This window comes from Heloderma suspectum, chromosome 12 (assembly GCF_057233095.1).
Source record: "Heloderma suspectum isolate Gila_16-S chromosome 12, 16-S_ref, whole genome shotgun sequence".
Classification (NCBI taxonomy): Eukaryota; Metazoa; Chordata; class Lepidosauria; order Squamata; family Helodermatidae; genus Heloderma; species Heloderma suspectum.
Genome location: NC_139469.1, coordinates 2,460,667 through 2,480,389, shown reverse-complemented (window position 1 = coordinate 2,480,389; position 19,723 = coordinate 2,460,667). Strand labels below are relative to the sequence as shown.

At 50.2% G+C, this 19,723-nt stretch overlaps 1 protein-coding gene across 1 annotated transcript in view; it reads right to left on the bottom strand.

Annotated features, from left to right (window-relative positions):
* The window catches only part of EMP2 (epithelial membrane protein 2), a 29,379-nt gene extending 9,885 nt beyond the window's left edge, over positions 1-19,494 (bottom strand). Inside the window, exons 1-2 of the mRNA XM_084818115.1 lie at positions 19,396-19,494; positions 1,481-1,595 (exon numbers count right to left, since the gene is read on the bottom strand). Of these exons, the coding sequence (XP_084674241.1) occupies positions 1,481-1,558 (78 nt within the window). The 5' untranslated portion in view covers positions 1,559-1,595; positions 19,396-19,494. The remainder of the gene's footprint in view (positions 1-1,480; positions 1,596-19,395) is intronic.
* Between the last annotated feature and the right edge of the window lie 229 nt (positions 19,495-19,723).

Genomic DNA, 19,723 nt, shown 5'->3' with positions numbered 1-19,723 from the left:
ATGTATAAACTAGTTAAGAGAGCAATCCTACAGCCGCTACACACTGTCAAGAGGGCCTTAGGACTTTTCAGTTTACTGCCTCCGAGTCTGTAGACAGCACTCCGGGCTCGGAGCCAGGAAACCGCGCTCCCCGCCCTCTCCCCTCCCAGCCTGCATGGGGAGAACTGGAGAGGTGGCTGCCTCTCCATGCTCGTAAAACGGAGCGGGGAGAGGGCAAAAAGGGGACGCTCCTGGGGGAGGGGAGGAGACCACAGAAGCCCCTTTACATTGCTTCCTATGGGGACTCCAGGCCGGTTCCTGGCCCCTCTCCGCAGCCCCAGCTAGACTCACAAAATCATGTGTCTAGCCAAGAATGCAGGGCTGGCAGAGTGCGGGGAAGAGGATCCTCTCCACGCTCTGCCCAACTTGCACTGGGTAGGTGTCAGCCTCCAAGTTCAGAGGCCGGCATCTATCTCAATAGAATTGTGCCCTAACTAAATACATGAAATGCTGCTTCTAAAGGATTACAAACATTGTGTGGTGGATGATCTGGTCAGCAGCCATTGATCAGGAAAGCTCAGAGGCAATCTGCCAGGGAGTACCAGCTACTGGGGAGGAACAACTGCGGGAGAGAGCAATGGCCTTCGAGCCCTGCTTATGGGCTTCCCAGAGACATCTAGCTGGCCAAGGAGACCTTAGCAGTGGTCCTTTGCCAATGTTCTTATCTTTAGGCCAATATTGTTGGTTTGTTCATTACGTTTCTATACTGCCCAATAGCCAAAGCTCTCTGGGTGGTTCACAATTAAAACTATAAACTGTAACACAGTAAAATACAGTATAAAAGTTTTAACCTACAGTATAAAATAAAAATAAAAACCAACATAAAACCTAGCAGCAATGCAAAGATTTAAAACACAGTAACAGATTTAAAACAACATAAACTGAAAGACTAAAATCCCTGGGGAAATAAGAAGGGCTTCACCTGGCACTGGAAATAGTACAATGTAGGCACCAGGCGAGCCTTTCTAGGGAGCTCATTCCACAACCAGGGTGCCACAACAGAAAAGACCCTCTTCTTAGTAGCCACCCACCTCACTTCCTTTGGCAAGGGCTCCCAGGGAAGGACCACTGAAGATGATCTTAGGGTCTGGGTTTATGGGAAGAAATGATCCTTCAACTAACCTCGCCCCAAGCTGTTTAGGGCTTTGAATGTTAGTACCAGCACTTTGAATCAGGCCAGGAAATTATCAGTCAATACAGATGGGAAAATACTGGCATAATATGATCACATTGGCCAGTCCCCATTAACAATCTTGCTGCCCTATGTTTATCCCCATTTTACAGATGAGAAGAGGGTTATGGCTGAGAAATGCAATTTCCCTGTTGTTTGGTCAGGCTCAAAGAGCAATATCCATTTTGAGGACCTTCTTTTAAACTTTCAGTACCAGATCCACGCGCACACACATAGCAAATCAAAAACTGTTGCTGGTGGGAAACTTACACTGTCAATCGTAGAGATGAACAAAAGCGTGGCTGAGGTGATGTGGAAGACAATGATAAATGCCAGGAGAATCAGCATTCTTGCGTGGGAAGGGTTGCTTTAGGGGAAGACAACACTATTCAAACACAAAGTGGAAAGGGAATTTAGAGTTTTGCAAAGGGATGCTAAAGATGCCATTACAATGACAGCTTCTGCAAGCCAAGTCTTAATTTTGCCCAAAGCTGCCCCAATTCTTGTTATTTTTCCATGATACTGTTCTAATATTTCTTATAGATACTGTTTTTCTAAATTAAGCTTGCCTTCCCCAGATGCATTCAGATGTTGAAACCTTCACAGGAAATAACCAGCAGTAGCACCAATAAGCCACATTGATTGCTGGGATATATAGTTTTTCATCAACCCATTATTATTAATTACCAATTATTATCAATCAGAAGGCTTTGTGCAGCTATTCCATCTTTTCTTAACAGATTTTCCATGGTAAGAAAAAAAGACTGAAGTGATGGGAAAACACAGAAGGGTTATGGGTGGAAGACAACCACGTCTCCCTCCTCCCCCAGTAAAATTCTATGACTCAGGTTGATGGTGCCATAAAAGCCTTGTCTGGAAGCAGTCACACTGGCTAAGTGAAGAACCTATCGTAGCCTACTTTTCTGGCTCATAAATATGGCTTATGCCCCCTGAAGGAGTGGGGAGGGGGGATTTTTCAAGCATAGATTCGCAACCACGAACTACATTTGATTTTTGATAACATTCCATATTCTTTTAAAACCTATCATGACAAATTTGTGGTTGGCTGCAAGACTATGTGGGCTCCTCACCGGAAAAAAATCCAGTGCCTCTTTTAGTTAAAAGAATGGCTGGTTAAGTCTTTAGAATTTACAGCAACAGACATCTTGATGGACTGAGCAAATCCATCAAGATATGAGATTGACTGAATTTACATTGTAATCTTGGCAGGCTGGAAAGAAATCCGTTTTCTGTTGTTTTTTGTGGTAATTTTTTTTTTAAAAAAATGCAATTATAAGGACTAGAAACTTAAAAGCATTCAAAATACATTCTGTAGTTTCATACATATCTGCAAAACAGCACATCACACAGGTTGGTAAATAGGAGTTTCTTGTTTGAAGAAAAACAGGCAGAAGTCTCACAGGGCATGCACAACCACTTTAAGCATTGTTAAAATTGTTCTTTAGGTTGCATAAAATTTAGTGCATGCCCTTTGTCAACTAATCTTCCCTTAGGCTTCTTTTTCTTTTCTTTTTTTGCTTCAACAATCCGCTTCAGATTCAATGTTCCGTATCTTTTGGCAAGGCAGGGAAACATCTGTTGCAACTTGCAAAGCTAACCCTGTGGCATTTGACCATGTAACCCAACCCAGACTGTGTGCCTTTGCATTTAAAATAAAACTGGCACTTCCAGACAAGCAGCCAACCTTTGTTTTGAGGAGCAGATTGAGTCCGATTGTGAGTGTGTGGGGGGGGGGTGCTTTTTAAAAGTAATTTGCAAAGTAGTCAGAAAGAACTAATTCTTGCTTAAACATCTGGTTTTGTTCAACTCAAATTGCTGAATACAAAACAAAAAAGGGTAGCACTCTATCATGGAGGATCAGTCTATCAGCCATAACAGCTAGATGGAGTGTCCATCCATAAAGGCCATCTACCTCTGAGTACCAAATTCTGAGGACAGGTAGCCAGGCAGGGCTGTTACCTTCACACCCATCCTATAGGCTTCCCAGAGATGCTGTCCTAACTGAACTTTGGGGCTGATCCAACAGGGCTCTTGTATATGTGATCACTTCCACAAAGCTAGAAAAGTGTGTGGAGGAGGAAGCAATACGAATTAGTTTTCCATAAACAATGTACTTCTAGTATCTGGATTTAATCCGAGAGAGAGAATATGAATGAATTTAGGGCTGCAATTAAAGTAATTTCAATCAATCATATGAGTTTTACTCAAATAATTACTCTATTGAATACATTTGCATATGGATAAAAATAATATTTCTGAAGCAAGGATCATATTTTTCTTATTTTAAAATAATAGATGTCTGTGTTATAAGCGCCATCTCTCACGGGAGAGAGGGCCTCTTTTAAGGTAGTGCCTGCCCAGCTACAGTTTTTATAAGTGCTTGTATGAAAAATAATGACTTTTTAAAAATAATTTGCTGTCCAGTTCATAGAATCATAGAATGGTGGGGCTGGAAGGGGCCTACAAGGCCATCGAGTCCAACCCCCTGCTCAGTGCAGGAATCCAGGTCAGAGCATCCCTGACAGGTGGCTGTCCAGCCTCATCTTGAACGCCTCCAGTGTGGGAGAGCCCACCACCTCCCCAGGTCATTGGTTCCATTGTTGTATTGCTCTAACAGTCAGGAAGTTTCTCCAAAGTTAATTGGTGGCATCCTTTGAAGTCAGTTAAAAGTTCCTGAATTGATTAATGGATTCAGTGTTGCAGTCCTAAGAGAAATATATATCATAAAACAGCCCCCCCTCCTCCACCTGGCACCCTCTAAATGCATTGCACTGCAGCTCCCAGCATTCCCAGCCAGCATTACCAATGGCCTGCTGGCTGGGGATGATAGCAGTTGTTCAGCACTGGAAAGCACTGGGTTGGGGGAAGTTGTCATGAAATATCTGTTAGCTCATCTGTTCTCTCACACCATCATCCTACAGATTTGCATCCAGAAATCACTAAATTGTCTCTGACTTTTCTTAAGGAATCAGCAAACATTACCAATATCAAGCCAGCGGCTCATGTCTTGCATCCAGATCATCATACCTTTATACTCCATATCAACCTTCTCCAAACTTCCACTCTCCAGATGTTTTGGACTACAGCTCCCTGGCTGGGGATGCTGGGAGCTCTAGTGCAACACATCTGGAGGGCATAAGGTTGGGGAAAGCTGGTCCATATGAATAAAGCTGGAACAAGAACTATCACCAGCACTACAAGAACCATCACCCTTACAACATACCTGCACTCTGCATAAGCCATTTTGCATTTATCATGAGCCTTTTGCAATCCCTGTCTTCCAAAGTTCCCACATGGGAGACACCCCCAGCTGATACCTACATGCCAACCTTCCAGTGGGAGAGCCCCTTCAACGCCCTCCTTCAAACCTTGCCTGGCTCCCAGTCCCATTCCTTCCAATGGTGCCCATGCAGGAGAAACTTCCCAGTAGGTTGTCCCCATGGATCAGATCCAACTGCCACCCACCCCACCGCCCTTAAACGATGCCCCACACCTACCACCTGGGGCAGGCGCCACCCCTTGACTCACGATTGGGGCCATCTGTGCAGACGGGTGGGCCGTAATCTCTGCTTCAGCTGAACTGTGGCTTTCGCCTCTTTTGTCATATCTACCTTTTGCTTTGCAACAATTCAAGATTGGGGAATGTGTGGGCTTCCAGATGTCACTGGACTGCAACTCCCACCAGCCTAACCAGTGTAGGCAGTGGTGAAGGATGGTGGGAGTTGCAGTCCAATAACATCTGGAAGCCCACACATTCCCCATCCCTGAACCAGAGAAACAAGACCCGCTTAAATTGAATGTTCTTTCTTTCATAGGTTCATTCTTTCTTTCGTTGGTTCGTTCTTTCTTTCGTTGGTTCGTTCTTTCTTTCGTTGGTTCGTTCTTTCTTTCGTTGGTTTGTTCTTTCTTCCTTCATTCCATCTTGCAGCTTATTCTGTCCCAAGAGCTCAGTGCAACTGTTTGTTTTCTGTTCTTGTTCCCTCCCTCTCTTTGCCATCTTATTTTTGAAGGGGCATTTGAGATCCGAGAGCAGTCCTCTCCCTCCCGGAATGTCCCAGTGAACTGAAACCGAACCGATAGGATTTTACATCGGTTCTAGACATGTGGCGGCTCTTTCATTTCCTTTACGGTCTGAAAATATCTACATCCAAAGACGACGATGTATGAGGCAGCTGCATGCATTTATAGCACAGACAAGGGGCTGAGGATCCCATGCTCAACCTCAGCATTTCCAGCTAGAACAGAAATGCTGTGTTGCTTTCAGCACCTCCTGTAGAAACTGCTATTTCGAGAGGCCTTCCTTGAGTGGCCAGCTCCAGTTTATGAAGTTCAGAATTTGTTTCTTTTAAAATGTTTTAGGGCACAATCCTATGCATGTTTAGACAGAGAAAAGGCCTGCAACTCCCAGCATTCCCCAGCCAGCCTTGCTGGCTGGGGAATGCTGGGAGCTGCAGGCTTTTTCTCTGTCTAAACATGCATAGGATTGTGCCCTTAATTGTTACAATACGGTGTTTTATGCTTTTATCTTGTTGTTCACTGCTCTGAAATCTTTGATGTGGAGCGGGATATAAATATTATAAATAAATAAATAAATAAGCAGATGGTTGAGCTGGGGGCAAGGGGTCTCTCTGTCACACCCTCACTCACTCAGTCACTCACTCAAGGGGTCTCTCTGTCACACCCTCACTCACTCAGTCACTCACTCAAGGGGTCTCTCTGTCACACCCCCACTCACTCACTCACTAACTCAAGGGGTCCCTCTGTCACACCCTCACTCACTCAGTCACTCACTCAAGGGGTCTCTCTGTCACACCCCCACTCACTCAGTCACTCACTCAAGGGGTCTCTCTGTCACACCCTCACTCACTCAGTCACTCACTCAAGGGGTCTCTCTGTCACACCCTCACTCACTCAGTCACTCACTCAAGGGGTCTCTCTGTCACACCCTCACTCACTCACTCAAGGGGTCTCTCTGTCACACCCTCACTCACTCAGTCACTCACTCAAGGGGTCTCTCTGTCACACCCTCACTCACTCACTCTTGACAGGTGAGACTACACAATGTGGACTGGTTGTTCTGTGCTCTTGCGCACTTGCAAAAGATGGTTGGGGTGGGATACATCCCCATTCATGTACTCCCAAAGAACCACATTTTTGTTTTTTGAAAAAAGTGGTGAATTAAGTAAGTGTTCCAAAAAGAGGTAGTGATTGGAGTGGGGAGGAGGCCAGGGTGCGGAGACAAGATGGGTTGCCGTGCAAAGAACGCTGGGAGACATGCAGTGAGCGGGCTGGAGGACTGAGGGGGAAAGAGGCCAGGCCGCTGTGCACCTGACTGTCTGTCAGGAGTAACATGGGATGGCAAGCGAGCAACCAGCCCACGGTGGCTTATCCTCCAGGGTGGATCAGACACACATGTGAACCCGCCCTCTCTCTCTGCATGAGACCTTGGGAGGGGCCATAGCTCAGTGTGATAGAGCACATGCTCTATGTATGCAAGATGCTCATGTATGCAAGATATCCCAGGTTCGATCCCCGGCTTCTCCAGGTAGGGCGAGGAAAGAATCCTGCCTGAAACCCTGGAGAGCTGCTGCCAGTCCGTGTCGACAATACTGGGCTAGATGGACCAAGGGCCTGACTCAGGATAAGGCAGCTTCCGATGTTCCTGCGTTCCTAAGAGCTGCTGCCAGTCAGACAATACTGAGCTAAATGGATCCATAGTCTGGCTTGGTATAAGGCAGCTTATGCTGATGGGGCCAGGCCTCAGCCGCAGAGCAAACTGGTCCCATGTTCAATCCCCGGCACCTCCAGTTAAAAGGACCTTGAATCAGAGGGACAGGAAAGGGCTTTCTCAGACAAAGCACTGCTCCTCATCAAATGAGAGTCTTCGGCTTGTAGCATTTTTATCTCACCCTTCAACCAAAAAGGCTCCCAGAAGATAAGATAAGAAAGAGGACAGTCCCTGTCTGCAGGCTCACAACCTAAAAGACACAACACAAAAGGAAAGGGGATTGGGACGGGGGAGGAAATAACAAAAGGAGGCATTCGACTCTGAGCTGTAAAGATCAGCAAGACCTGGAGTTGGATCTTCGGTGGAAGGGCAGCGGCGGCCTCTGACATCCTCAGCAGTGGCACCTGGTAGCAGGAGGGAGGGGAGGGGGTCTCAGCTGCAGCTGGATCCAGGCACAAGGAAGGGTGCCTGAAATGGGACAGCTTCATGCATGGAAGAGCCTCGTATGGCATGGAGCCCAGTGCAAGACGCTGTTTCGCCTGTTTGCATGGTTACGAAGCCTGCACTGCAGCTCTTAAACTGCTTCTGTTTGGTGCTGGGTTGGTTTAGACCAGACTTCCCCAACCTGGCGCCCTCCAGATGTGTTGGATTGCAACTCCATCATTCCCAACCAGCGTGACCAATGGAGTCCTGGGAGTTGTATTGCATTACAACATTGAATGGCGCAGAGAATGCACAGTCCTGCCTGTGAGACACACCTCATGCAGCACACATGACCTTCATCCCCTTGATGAAATGCCAAAAATGGCACCCCACCAAAGTAAAGCTACTAAGAATGTAAGAAGAGCCCTGCTGGATCAGAACAAGGGTCCATCTCACCCAGCATTCGGTTCACACAGTGGTCAACTAGCTGCCCACAGGAAACCTGCAAGCAGGGCAGGAGTGCAACAGCACCCTCCCACCTATTTTCCCCAGCAACTGGTGTGCATACGCTCACTGCCTCTGGTACTAGAGGTAGCACATAGCCATCAGGACTAGTAGCCACTGATAGCCTTCTCCTCCAGGAATTTGTCCAACCCTCATTTAAAGTGGCCGTCACTACATCCTGTGGTAGTGAGTTCTGTAGATTAACTCTCCGCTGTGTGAAGAAGTCCTTCCTTTTTTCTGTCCTGAATCTCCAACCAATCAGCTTCATGGGATGTCTTAGGACATAAGCCTGGCTTGTCCACTAAACATTGCTTCCTAGTGCTTTGGGGTGATGAGCCTCAAGGCTCTCACAAGGATGTGATGAGCCAGTTATGAGCTGGATTCTGCAAAGACACTGCAAAGGCATCTGATCTGCTTGCCCCTCCCCTCTCTGCTTAGAAGCATCCCAGAAGAATGGAAGGAAACGCGTGTTGTGAGCCAAATGGTCCCCATTTCCACAGTAAGCAGCTTGTGTGTGGCCACACCAAAAGGGCATCCAATGGAGTCACAGTTATAACACAGTCTTCCGAAATGAGCTTCCGAAAAGGATTATATGAGGCACCCTTTCACTGGCCCAGTAAAGTAGCAAACTTAAGGATGTTTGCAATTTGAGCAAATTCGGCCATAATTCGCACATATTGTTCAGAAATGTGTGCAAATTGCAGAACCCTCCAAAAAAAATGCACAAAAAAATTCCTGGAATTAGGGAACAACCTACAGATCAGCTTGCAGATGCAAAACAAGTCGTACATGCCACAGAACTCCATCGAGCCAAAAAAACCAACCAGATTTCCCAGTGACAGACCTCCCTAAGCAAACCGCATGGTCTCCATTATACAGATCCTGGGCTGCAGCTGGTGAGAAACTAAAACGGAGGCCGTCACTGCTAACACTGGCCTATCCCAAACCTAAGGCTGTACCCCCTGACCTCAAAGACACCACTCACGGTCTCCATCCTGGTACCAGCATATTTGATTTTGAGAGCTTGCGGCCGTAAACTAACAGCCCATCATAGCCCTGCTCCTCTGCATTTGGTTCGAGAATTCTAGTGCAGGGTAGTAGCAGACCCCTCTCAATCCCAGCAACAGTATTCCTGCAAGTGCATGACCCACTCTCTGTCCTTGCTCTACCTCCTCTTGCCTGGTGTATCCCAATACATTCCCTGCCCCCATACGAAACCGGCATTTATGCTGGCATTTGGACCAGCCCAGTCTTCTTCACCAAAGAATTGCCTTCTTGAATCAGGCCAGAGATCAGTCCAGCCTAGCATCCTGTTTCCAATGGTTGGCCAACCAAATGCCCTTGGAAAGCGTACAGCTTACAACTGACCGATCAAAACAAGGCAAACACAAAAAGGGAAAAGGAATGTGGATTGGAAGGAATCGTGAAAATATGTCTAAACACTTTTGACAGGCCTGTTTTGAAACTATTCAAAGAACAATAATTCCAAGCAGTTCAGTCTGAGCCTTAGTCGAAGCAGGAGGAACCCAAAGCCAGGGTTTGTGCAAGGAGGGCGGATACCACTCAGGCGCCAATCCAGGCTTGGGAAAGAGTCGATACTCAAGCAGCAAAGTGCACTATCATTTCAGTGTCCAATCAGATTTCAGCACTTGGATGGGGGGGTGCACACAAACAACTAGTGATGGAGAGGGGGTGGGGTTGTTTTTCCTAAGTGCTCCATGTGGATGTCCAGCTCTGTTTGGGAAAAAGTAAACAGGTACAAAGGTCCCTTCCTCATCTGCCCGTAGTTGTTGCCTCTTGACACTTACAAGCAAACATGTACAGTTGGATGACTGCAGACTTCCCTAACCTGATGCCACCCGGATGTGTTGGACTGCAACTCCCACCATTCGCAGCCAGAATGGCCAATGGCAGTGCGTTGTGTCAGCTACATGTTGCGTAAAACAGGACTTCTGTCCGTCCTAAATTTGCTCTCTCTCAATGTAACTGGGAAACCCCCCGTTCTGTTATTACAAGAGAGGGAGAAAGGCTCTCTCTCCGCTTCCTCCACACAAGGCACAATTTAAGAAACCTGAAAAGTGATCAAGGGGCTGGAGCATCTCCCCTCCGAAGGAAGGCTGCAACAGCTGGGATTGTTTAGCTTGGAAAAAAGGTGAGTGAAGGGGGGGAAGACATGATAGAGGTGCACAAAATTATGCATGGTGTGGAGAAAGTGGACAGGGGGACTTTTTTCTCCCTCTCTCATAATAAGAACCCAAAGGGGTCATCCTATGGAGCTGGTTGGTGGGAGATTCAGGACAGATCAAAGGAAAGACTTCTTTACACAGCGCAGAGTCAAACTATGGAATTCGCTGACACCAGGCGTAGTGATGGCCACCAATTTGGATGGCTTTAAAAAGGGGTTGGACAAATTCCTGGAGGAAAAGGCTATCAACGGCTACTAGTCCTGATGGCTCTATGCTACCTCCAGTATCAGGGGCAGTATGCATATGTACAGCACTTGCTGGGGAACATGGGTGATGTTGCACTCATGTTCTGCTTATGGGTTTCCCATGGGCAGCTGGTTGGCCACTGTGTGAACAGAATGCTGGACTGGATGGACCCTTGGTCTGATCCAGCAGGGCTCTTCTTATGTTCTTACCATGTGGCCTCCCCACATCCCACAACATACATATATCACCAGCACCATATTAGATTCTGATGCCACAGTATTTCAGAGCTGAAGGTGACTTCAAAGATCATCTAGTCCAATACCCTGCCAATGTACAAAATCCACTACTATGGCATCCCCAATAGGTGCCCATCCAACCTCTGCTTAAAAAGTTCTAACAAAGGAGAATCCACCACCATTTGACGAACAGGAAGGTGTTGAACAGGAAGTTGTTCCTAATATCAGTGCGAGCTGGTGTCTCCGATGTCAGTGGGGCAGTAAATCTGCTCCAGGTTTCAGTCAGAACCAGTCAAAACTCTAAAAGTGCTCTCCAAGGTTCTCTGCACCTTAGAGAGCACCTTTAGAGTTCTGATTGAAACCCAGAGCAGATTTACCGCCCCACCAACATCAGAGACACCAGCCTCCACTACCGAATGTTTAATCAGAATCCCCTTTTGTGTAATTTGAACCTGCTGGCTTGGATCCTACCTTCTGGAGAAGTCTTCCCCAACCTCGTATCAATAATAATAATAATAATTCATGATGAATCATATTATAAAACCTTTAAAATTTAAAACAGAATGAAACCAAAATAAAAACCAGAGTAAAAGCAGCAGTGTAAAGATCTAAAAACACAACAATGTATTGAGGGCGCAATCCTATGCATGTTTAGACAGAAAAAAGTTCCACAACTCTCAGCGTTCCTCAGCTAGCATGGTGGGCTGGGGAATGCTGGGAGTTGCCAGACTCTTTTTTTCTAAACATGCCTAGGATTGTGCCCTTAAAAACAAAACAGAAGGACTAAGTCATGTGTTGGACTACAACTCACATCATCCCCCACCAGCATGGTCATTAGCTCTGTGGGGAATTCTGGGAGTTATGGCTGAGGTTCCTTGAAAACATTAGTTGGAATTCCACCATACGGAAGAGGAAGCATCCAAAATGCAACAAAGCAAATGTTTACTGAAAAAGAACCGACTCCCCTGGAAGGCTCCTTCTGTGAAAAGCTCGCTGCACCTAGAACAGCAGCAGAGCAAGCCGACAGCTGGGCCAGAACACCTTCCACTTGGTCTGCTACTTTTTTACATGCAGGGATGGAACTTATTTTATTTTTCCACATAGGTCTGCCCTGAGCCACGATTTTGCACCTGCAGTGGTGCGGTGGTAAGTTTTGAAGTGCAGGTGCTCGTCGCAAGGGTCCCCACAGCCAGGCCTCCAAAGAGAGCCCAAGACTGCAGACCATTGGGTTGATCCATATCAAGAAACCAGTTGCAGCCATTTCCATTTCCCCCACGAGCAGGTCTTTTGTCAAGCAATTGGGTCTTAATTTGCCCACCAAGAAGCCTCAGATGACTTTGCACGACAACCAGGAACAACGTATTGTGGGTGGGGGAAATTCCTTGTCCCCCAGTTACTGTGAGGATTGCAGCTGAGCTCCGAGAGAACAGGGAAGTCTGAGGGGTTGGCAGGTGACTGCAGCACCCCGCTCATGAAAAAGCGCTGGTGCTGCGTCCCTGCGACTCCTGGCTCCACTACACCACTGTGCACCTGACTCCAGTTGGTTGACCAGGATCAGGGCACATGTGTGTGTGCACACACTGCCCTGCTGCTCTAACCCTGCACACCCTGGAAGTCATCCCTGCACCATTTGGGGCTGGAGCGGGGCAAACTCTTTGACCGTAGCCTGTTATGGCCCTGAACACTAGGCAATTTGTTCAGAGCCCATGCAGCTTCCTGGATGAGCATATGGAAAGGGAAACCCCAAAGCTCCTTTCCGAACTCAGCTGCAGTTTTCCTTTTTCCTCCCCACACTGTGCTGGGAGGGAAGGAAGGAAGGAACTTCACCTGTGGTCAGAGGAAGAAGCATCCTCTCCCTGGGATGTTTCCGAAAGAGGCCACTGGCTGTACTTGCAAGTGCCTTGAGAAGCTTGTCCCTCGAAGTCCATAGCCACCAGAAAGAGAAACCCACCACACTTCCAACATATAGAATGTTTATACATGAGGCTTTCATTGTGCACTCATGATTGCTCACGCGGAGTGGTTTGCGGGTCCTTTACATGATGTTGTCAACCTCCAGGTCCTCTCCAGTTCTTTCCAACCATTATAGTGCGGGGGGGGGGGGGTCCTAATGAGGAAAGTTTGGTACTTTTGTGAATGGCAGCATGAGACCGTGGTGTATTGGTGCAATTCCACTATACCACAGCGCTACCTAGTGTTTTTTTTATTTCTTAATTATTACAGTTCTCTACCCCCAACAGTCAAAGCTCTCTGGATGGTTCACAAGAATTAAAACCACAAAGTACAACATAGAACAATATAAAACAAATAAAATATAAAAATATATTTGGAAATATAAAACTATAAAACCAAATATAAAAGATTAAAATGACAATATAAAAGTACAACCAGAACATAACCTATTGGCTTGGCCAGATCCCTGAGGAGCACGAGGGGAGAGCAGCCAGCACCGCCTCCTGAAAGCGCAAGCCAGGCTTTGCGGGAGCTGTTCCTGCAACCACTTCCCAGGCACAGGTCTCCCTCATTCACGCCTCGGGCACTCCGAGGCGTCTCCCGTGTTCAGGAGCAGGGCTGGCTTCAGGTTTCAGGGGGCCCTGGCCAGGCCCCCTCCATGGGCCCCTCCCCCACTGAGCCGACCTCACCGCCAGCGTCGCCAGCGGCTCTGGCTCCCCCTCCTCCTCCCTCTCATCGCGGCGGCCACTGGTGTGCTGGACAGGCGGTGAGCCGGGGAGCATCCGCGCGCCTCCTCCTCGCCACCACTGTGGCCTGGGCCAGAGCAAGAGGCAGGGGAACAAGCAGGAGGCAAGCAGGGAGGGGAGGGGCAGGTCCAAGGGGCTCTCGTCGGTGGGCCCCTGCTGGGGCGTGGGCCCTTGTCAGTGCCCAGTCGTGCGTCCCCTTGACACTGGCCCAGTTTGGGACGCTGCGACATGCGCCTCCTCTCAACAAGGCTCACGGAGCGGACCATCCTTGGGAGAAGCAAGGGGCTGCCAGCGATGCTTTGCGCGGCGTCCTCTCTCCCTTGTTCAGCGTTCAACTCTGGGCTCAGCCAGGCGCAGCAGAAGACATGCCAAGCACAGGCAGAGCCTGAGCAAAACTTGCCCAGGCCTGGTTGCCACACTGGCTGGGGATGACGGACATTGCAGTCCAACACCCCTGGAGAGCAGCAGGCTTGGGAAGGCTACTTTGGCCCTTCATTTGCACAGGGACCAACGGCTGTGAAATGACGGGTTCAGGGATCCAGGGGCAGGCAAAGGGATCAGGGCTTCCTTGACACCAGAGCTTGCCAAGGCAAGACCCTTGGGGCAGAGCCCTGTGTTAGGAACACAAGAAGCTGATACTGGGTCAGGCCTTTGGTCCATCTAACACAGTATTATTATTATTATTATTATTATTATTATTATTATTATTATTATTAAATGTATTAATCACCCATCTGGCTGGTCACCCAGCCACTCTGGGCGATGTACAACATACAATAAAACAGTTCAAAACAATAAAATTCTACAGTAAAAGCATTTTCGAAAATACCCTAACCCACCCCAAATGCCTCCTGAACAACCTCGTTTTTAATGCACGACGGAAGCTCATTAAAGAGGGGGCATGGCGGAGTTCCCTAGGGAGGGAGTTCCACAGAGTGGGGGCCACCACAGAAAAGGCCCTATCTTTAAGGTATCTGGCAGCAGCTCTCCAGGGCTGCTGAAGGGGTCTTCCCAGCCCTCTGTGGAAGTGTTGGGGGTTGAGCCTGGGGCCCGTTGTATGCAAAGCATATGACTCATAGAAGAGTAGAACAGCAGGGTTGGACAGGGCCTGCAAGGCCATCGAGTCCGACCCCCAGTGCTCTGCCGCGGAGCTACAGCTCCTTTGTGGGCCTTCTGTTTCTGCTATACAGGCCTGTGTGCATTTAATGCACCGAGTGCAGTCACCACAAATGGCAGCGAGCATCCACCAGCCCAGATCTGCCACTTAACAGTGGAATGCAGTCTTGGGCTGTGCATAAGAAACAGGGTGGAAAGCATGTTTTCCCAGCACCAGAAGCACAAATGCCCTCGTACAGGAGATGAGAGAGACATGCACACCCCCCCACTGACACACACCCCGAGGTGTGAAAGCATGCGCGCGAGCCTCTCCTCTCTCCTCTGCCCAGGCACATGTCATAGCACATGGAGCCAGTCCCAGGACACCGCTTCTGCACCCATACCTAGCCCAGCCCAAAGCGGTCATATCACAAAACCAGCCTGTGTCGGCATGAATGGGAGCTGAGCGCAGGGCTTGTCTGGCACAGCACGGGATAGCCAGTATCCAGACGCTCAGCTATCCAGGCATCGCTGCAATTGGCCATTTCCATGGCATAAAGCACCTCACAACCCCCGCCTCTTGCAGAAGCCCTATGACAGCCTCCCATAACCTGGCAGATGCCAAGGGTTGTAGCCCTGCAGATCGGGAGGCTGCTAGGCTGGAGACAGCTGTCCTATGAGGGAGGTAGCCAGAGGGGCAGTGAATCCGCTCTGGGTTTCAGGCAGAATCAGGTAGAACTCTACAGCATCAGAGCCACCAGCCTCCACTGGCTGCAAGATTCCCTCTCTCCCACTTTAGAGGTGGGAAATTTGGGGCACAAAGAAAGTGACCTTTGCCCAATGCCAGCTGGCAAATCTGTGGCTGAATCAAAATTTGAATCCAGTTTATCCAGTGCCTATGCAAAATACTAGGTCAGGGTTAGGCACCCTTTTGGAGCGATGGGCACATTTGGCAATTTGAAAAAAAAAATGTCCAGGGCGCCAGCACAAAATGGCTGCCACGGGTGGTGTGGCAAAGGACAATTCACCTGTCCAAAAGACTGAGTGCAAGGCAGAGGTGGGGTCTGAGCCCCAAGACACTAAACAACTACTTCCAACCCACAGTTTTCAGCACCAACAGAAACCTATTTCAGGGCAACCCCAGCTGCCTGTAAGAAAACATGTTACCTTTTTTTAAGTGAGAGGCCCCTTGGTGGGTGTCCAGAAAGGTGTCTGGGGGCACTTTGCTGCCTGTGGGCTGCAGGTTGCCCTACCCGGCCCCATGAACAGCCCACCAAGCCCCTAATTTCAAAAATTAGGCTGTGACAGTGATCGCACCACTCGACGTTTAGTCTGCTCCAACAGCGTGCCAGGTTCTGTCCAGAAGGGCATGCTGCACTTTCTGCCAGATAGGCAAGTCTGAGGTGTGGGTGAGACAGGAGTCTTAATGCCAGGGGGAAAGCATCAAACATCTGGGGACTCTTGGGCGGAACTTCATGACGGCCGAGGCGTACAGCCTCGCTGACAGATGCTCTATGCCCCATCGGAACTGAATCGCCTGAAGCTGCACAGAACAAATGTTTGCAGGTACCAAAACCAGCCACCTGGAATGTAGGTCCTTTGGGTCAGCCAAGAGAGGTGGGAAGAGTCCCACCTGTGCCATCTGGATGCTGGCTGTCCTCAATTTCTGATGTCTGTTTTGATCTCCCCTCCACACCCACCACCACACCCACACCCAGAGATGCTTATAGTGGCTTTTGATGTGGGGCCTGTTGCTCTCACCTCTCCTCCCCCCGTAAGCCATGCCCATTTAGCACCGGCTCCTCCCCTCCTTGGCCACACCCCTTTCTTTAAGGAAAAAAAGACAGCATTGTCTAGAATAAACAAAAGTACCTCTGAGCATGAACAGAGGGCCTTTCCCTTTGCCACTGAGCAATTGTAGCCTTTCTGCTTAGCATTAAAGAGCAAGGATTTCCAGCAATCCTTGACACAGTCCAAAAGACAATTGAGGCAAAGGGTGGGGGCTGGGGGACTTTTAAATCCTTATAGCTGAGTGCAACCCTGTATCACTGCTGCTAAACTGTACCAGGTATCCCTGAACGTACGTTAATCTGTGACTGTTTGCCTCCAGGCTAAAATACCAAGCGTTTTTTTTTTGGGGGGGGGTGTTGAGAGCACAATAACAAACGTACACATTGCTCAGCGAGTCTGTGCAGAAATATAATGAATTACATCATTTTCATTCTAATTGACATTTACGCATTCTAGATTCTGTCTCGCTGCCTCTTTATTTATTCAACAGATTTTTTTTAAAAAAAAACTTAAATGAATTGTGAATTGAGCTCATCACTCTTGAAATGTATTTCTTTTAAAATTCCTCCCAGCCCACAGGTACACAACTCAAATGCCTAAATAGGCATGGAGACCCATTCGCAGGTTGATTCATACCAACCATCTTGAAATGGATGTTCACTGTTTATTTATTGGTGTGTGTGTGTGTGTTGTGGATTTGGACCTGCAGAACCAGTTTTAGCAATGGTAAGCATCACACACAAAAAACAATGTCCTTAAAAAAAAAAGAGTTACTGTACAGAATGGGCTTATTATTAGCTAGGTTGCCAGCCCACCCCAGTCGACCCCCGGTCTCACAGTGGGTAACAGGCATCTGAGGACACAGTTTGGATTATTGTTTCACAAAACTTGTTCCACACATGCAAATCCCCAGTGGGCGGCTGCAACTGGGGGAACAAACCCTGTTGACTGCAGCATGCAAAATCTGGGAGGCTGGTCACAATCATTTTTTCCTACAGGTGGAATGTAAAACATACAGGCGGTATGCCTTACATTCTGCACAATCCTGAAAGTAACCCCACAGAGCACCCTTCCTCAACCTGGTGCCTTCCAGATGTGTTGAAATGCAACTCCCAGAATCCCCCAGAAGGGGAAAGCTGCCATAGAAGACATAATATGCTATAATAATATGGATCTTGGGCACACCTTTTGGATCACACATTTATTTATTCATTCATTTGCAGGTATTTATACACTGCTTTCAAGACAGAGTTCACAATGCAAAGAAACATAAAAATAAAGACCAATATGTAGAATGCATCATCTTTACGTAGGATAGAAGGCTACATTGCCCAGAGAAGGTTGCATGAACAGAGAGGTCTTCAATATCCACCTAAAAATAAAAAGCGTTGGCAATGTCCAGGCTCGTGGGAGGATGATTCCACATAGCGGGGCACCACTACGCTAAAAGCCCTGCTCCGAATGGCTATGAAGCGGACCCCAGAAGTGGGACCAACAGGAGGGCCTCACCAGAGGACCTCAAGGCTCAAATGCGGTGGCAACATATCTTGGGGTCAGTCCTAAGTCGCTGGTCAGGATTCTATTGATTTTGTTCACCTAATTTTGTTTGAGAGACAATGTGGAGTAGTGGTTAGTGCTGGACTGGGATTCGAGTAGTGGTTAGAGTGCTGGACTGGGACTCGGGAGATCTGGGTTCGGCTCCCCACTCAGCCATGGAAGCTCACTGGGTGGCCTTGGGCCGGTCGCTGACTCTCAGCTTGACCTACCTCACAGGGTTTTTGCGAGGATAAAGTGGGGAGGAGGACCGCGTCAGCCACTTCGGGTTCCTTGCAAGAGGATATAAATGTGATGATAATTAAATGACATTGTCCCATCCCCCGGGGATGGTTCAGGAGCGCGGCAGGTCGCCTCGCCCAGGCCAGGCCCGCCGCCCGTCTCCTCCGGCGGGGCTCACACAGACCGGCAGCGCCGCAGAGGCTCTTCTGCAGAACGAGGGCTTTTGCCATCACCTGCTGCCGGGCCCTTTTAGCTGGGGGTGGCAGGAACGTGCTTTTATTTTCTGCCATTTCTTCGCCGGACGTCGAAACCACCCAATAACCAACGTTCTTCGGGCGGCGAAGGCTGCACGGCCGGCAGCGCGCACACGCCGGAACACGCACAGCGCCGAACCAAGCCCAGGCAGGCCCCGCGCGGGCGGGCCAAAGCCGCCCCCCGCCGCAGGGCCCCGCCAGGCCCCGCGGGAGGGCGGCGCCCGCCGCCCCCGCCGCCCGCCGAGCCCTCGGCGCGCCCCACGGACGGCCGGCCCCGCCCTGCGTGCCGCGGCGGGGCGCCCGAGGGGCTGCGCGCCGGGCTGCGCGCCGGGCGGTCCGCGGGCGTCCCGCGCGCCGGGCGGCGGCCCCGCCACAGGGCGCGATGCCCGGCCGGCGCACCGCGCAGCCGGCCCCGGGCCCCGGGTGACACGCGGGCTGGCCCCGGGCGAGTGCTCGCCAGGCCGCCTCCGAGCCGACCGGGCGAGGAAAGGGGGCGAGCGGCCAGGCCCGGCGCGTCGGCAGCGGGGAGCGGCCGTCCCAGCTCGCCCCAGCGGGGGGAGCCGCGCCCCCCCCCGCGGCAGGAGGCCGCCCGCCCCGCCCCCGAGTCGCTCCGCGCCAGGGAAGGGCTTCCCAAGAGCCCCCGCCCGGCCCTCCTGCGAGCGGCTGGGAGCGACGCGTCCCGAGGGCGCCAGCCGCTCCCCCCCCCCCCCCGAAGCCCTCGCCTGGCCGGCTGCGCCTTCGGCGGGCCGGCGGGCGCTGCCTTGAAGCGGGGACGGGATTTTCGCTCCGGCTTGTTCCCTTCGCCTCCTCCCGGATAACGCGGTGCGAAGAGGACTGCAGAAGGGACGGGGAGGACCGGGGGAGGACCGGGGGAGGCCCCCCCCCCGCCCGCCCGCCCAACACAGCTGCAGCCAGAAGGCAGATCTGGCCTTTTAATTTATCACCATCATCATCGTTTTAGGGAATTTTCGGAAGGGGAAGTTTGGTCTGGATTGAAACTGTCCCAAATTGCAACCCCCCCCCCCTTCTCTCCCTTCCTTTGTTAGCGAAGCACCTTCTCACAAAGATCCAATTTCCTTTTCCTGCATCCCCCCTCCCCCTCCCCCTCCCCCCCTCACATCTGGCGCCCACATGTATTTATTTATGAGAGGAACGGGTTTTTTACGCCTCTCCTCCCCTCCACCCCCCCGCTCCCCACCCCTCCCTCTGGAGCGGTGGCTACTCACCGGCCGCTGGTGCTAGCCCCTGGGACTGCAGTCAGGCTGCCGGGGCTGGCCAGAGCCGAAAGCGCAGCTTGTTTTGAAGGTCTCGCTCCGGCTGCCTCCTCCTGGAGCGGCGGTGATGTCAGAAGCCAAACTGGGTGTGGAAGGAGGAGAGGGGAGAGAGATTTCTCCAAAGTGCCTCCCCGCTGCAGACAGCGAGAGGGAGCGAGGCTTGAGGGCTAAAACACGCCCGTCGCACGCCTCAGCCAGCCCCTCAAGTATCTCCCCCCAGATTTTTAGGGTCCACACATACCCATGGCTGGGGGCGCGGAGGGGCATTCAGAGTTCATTT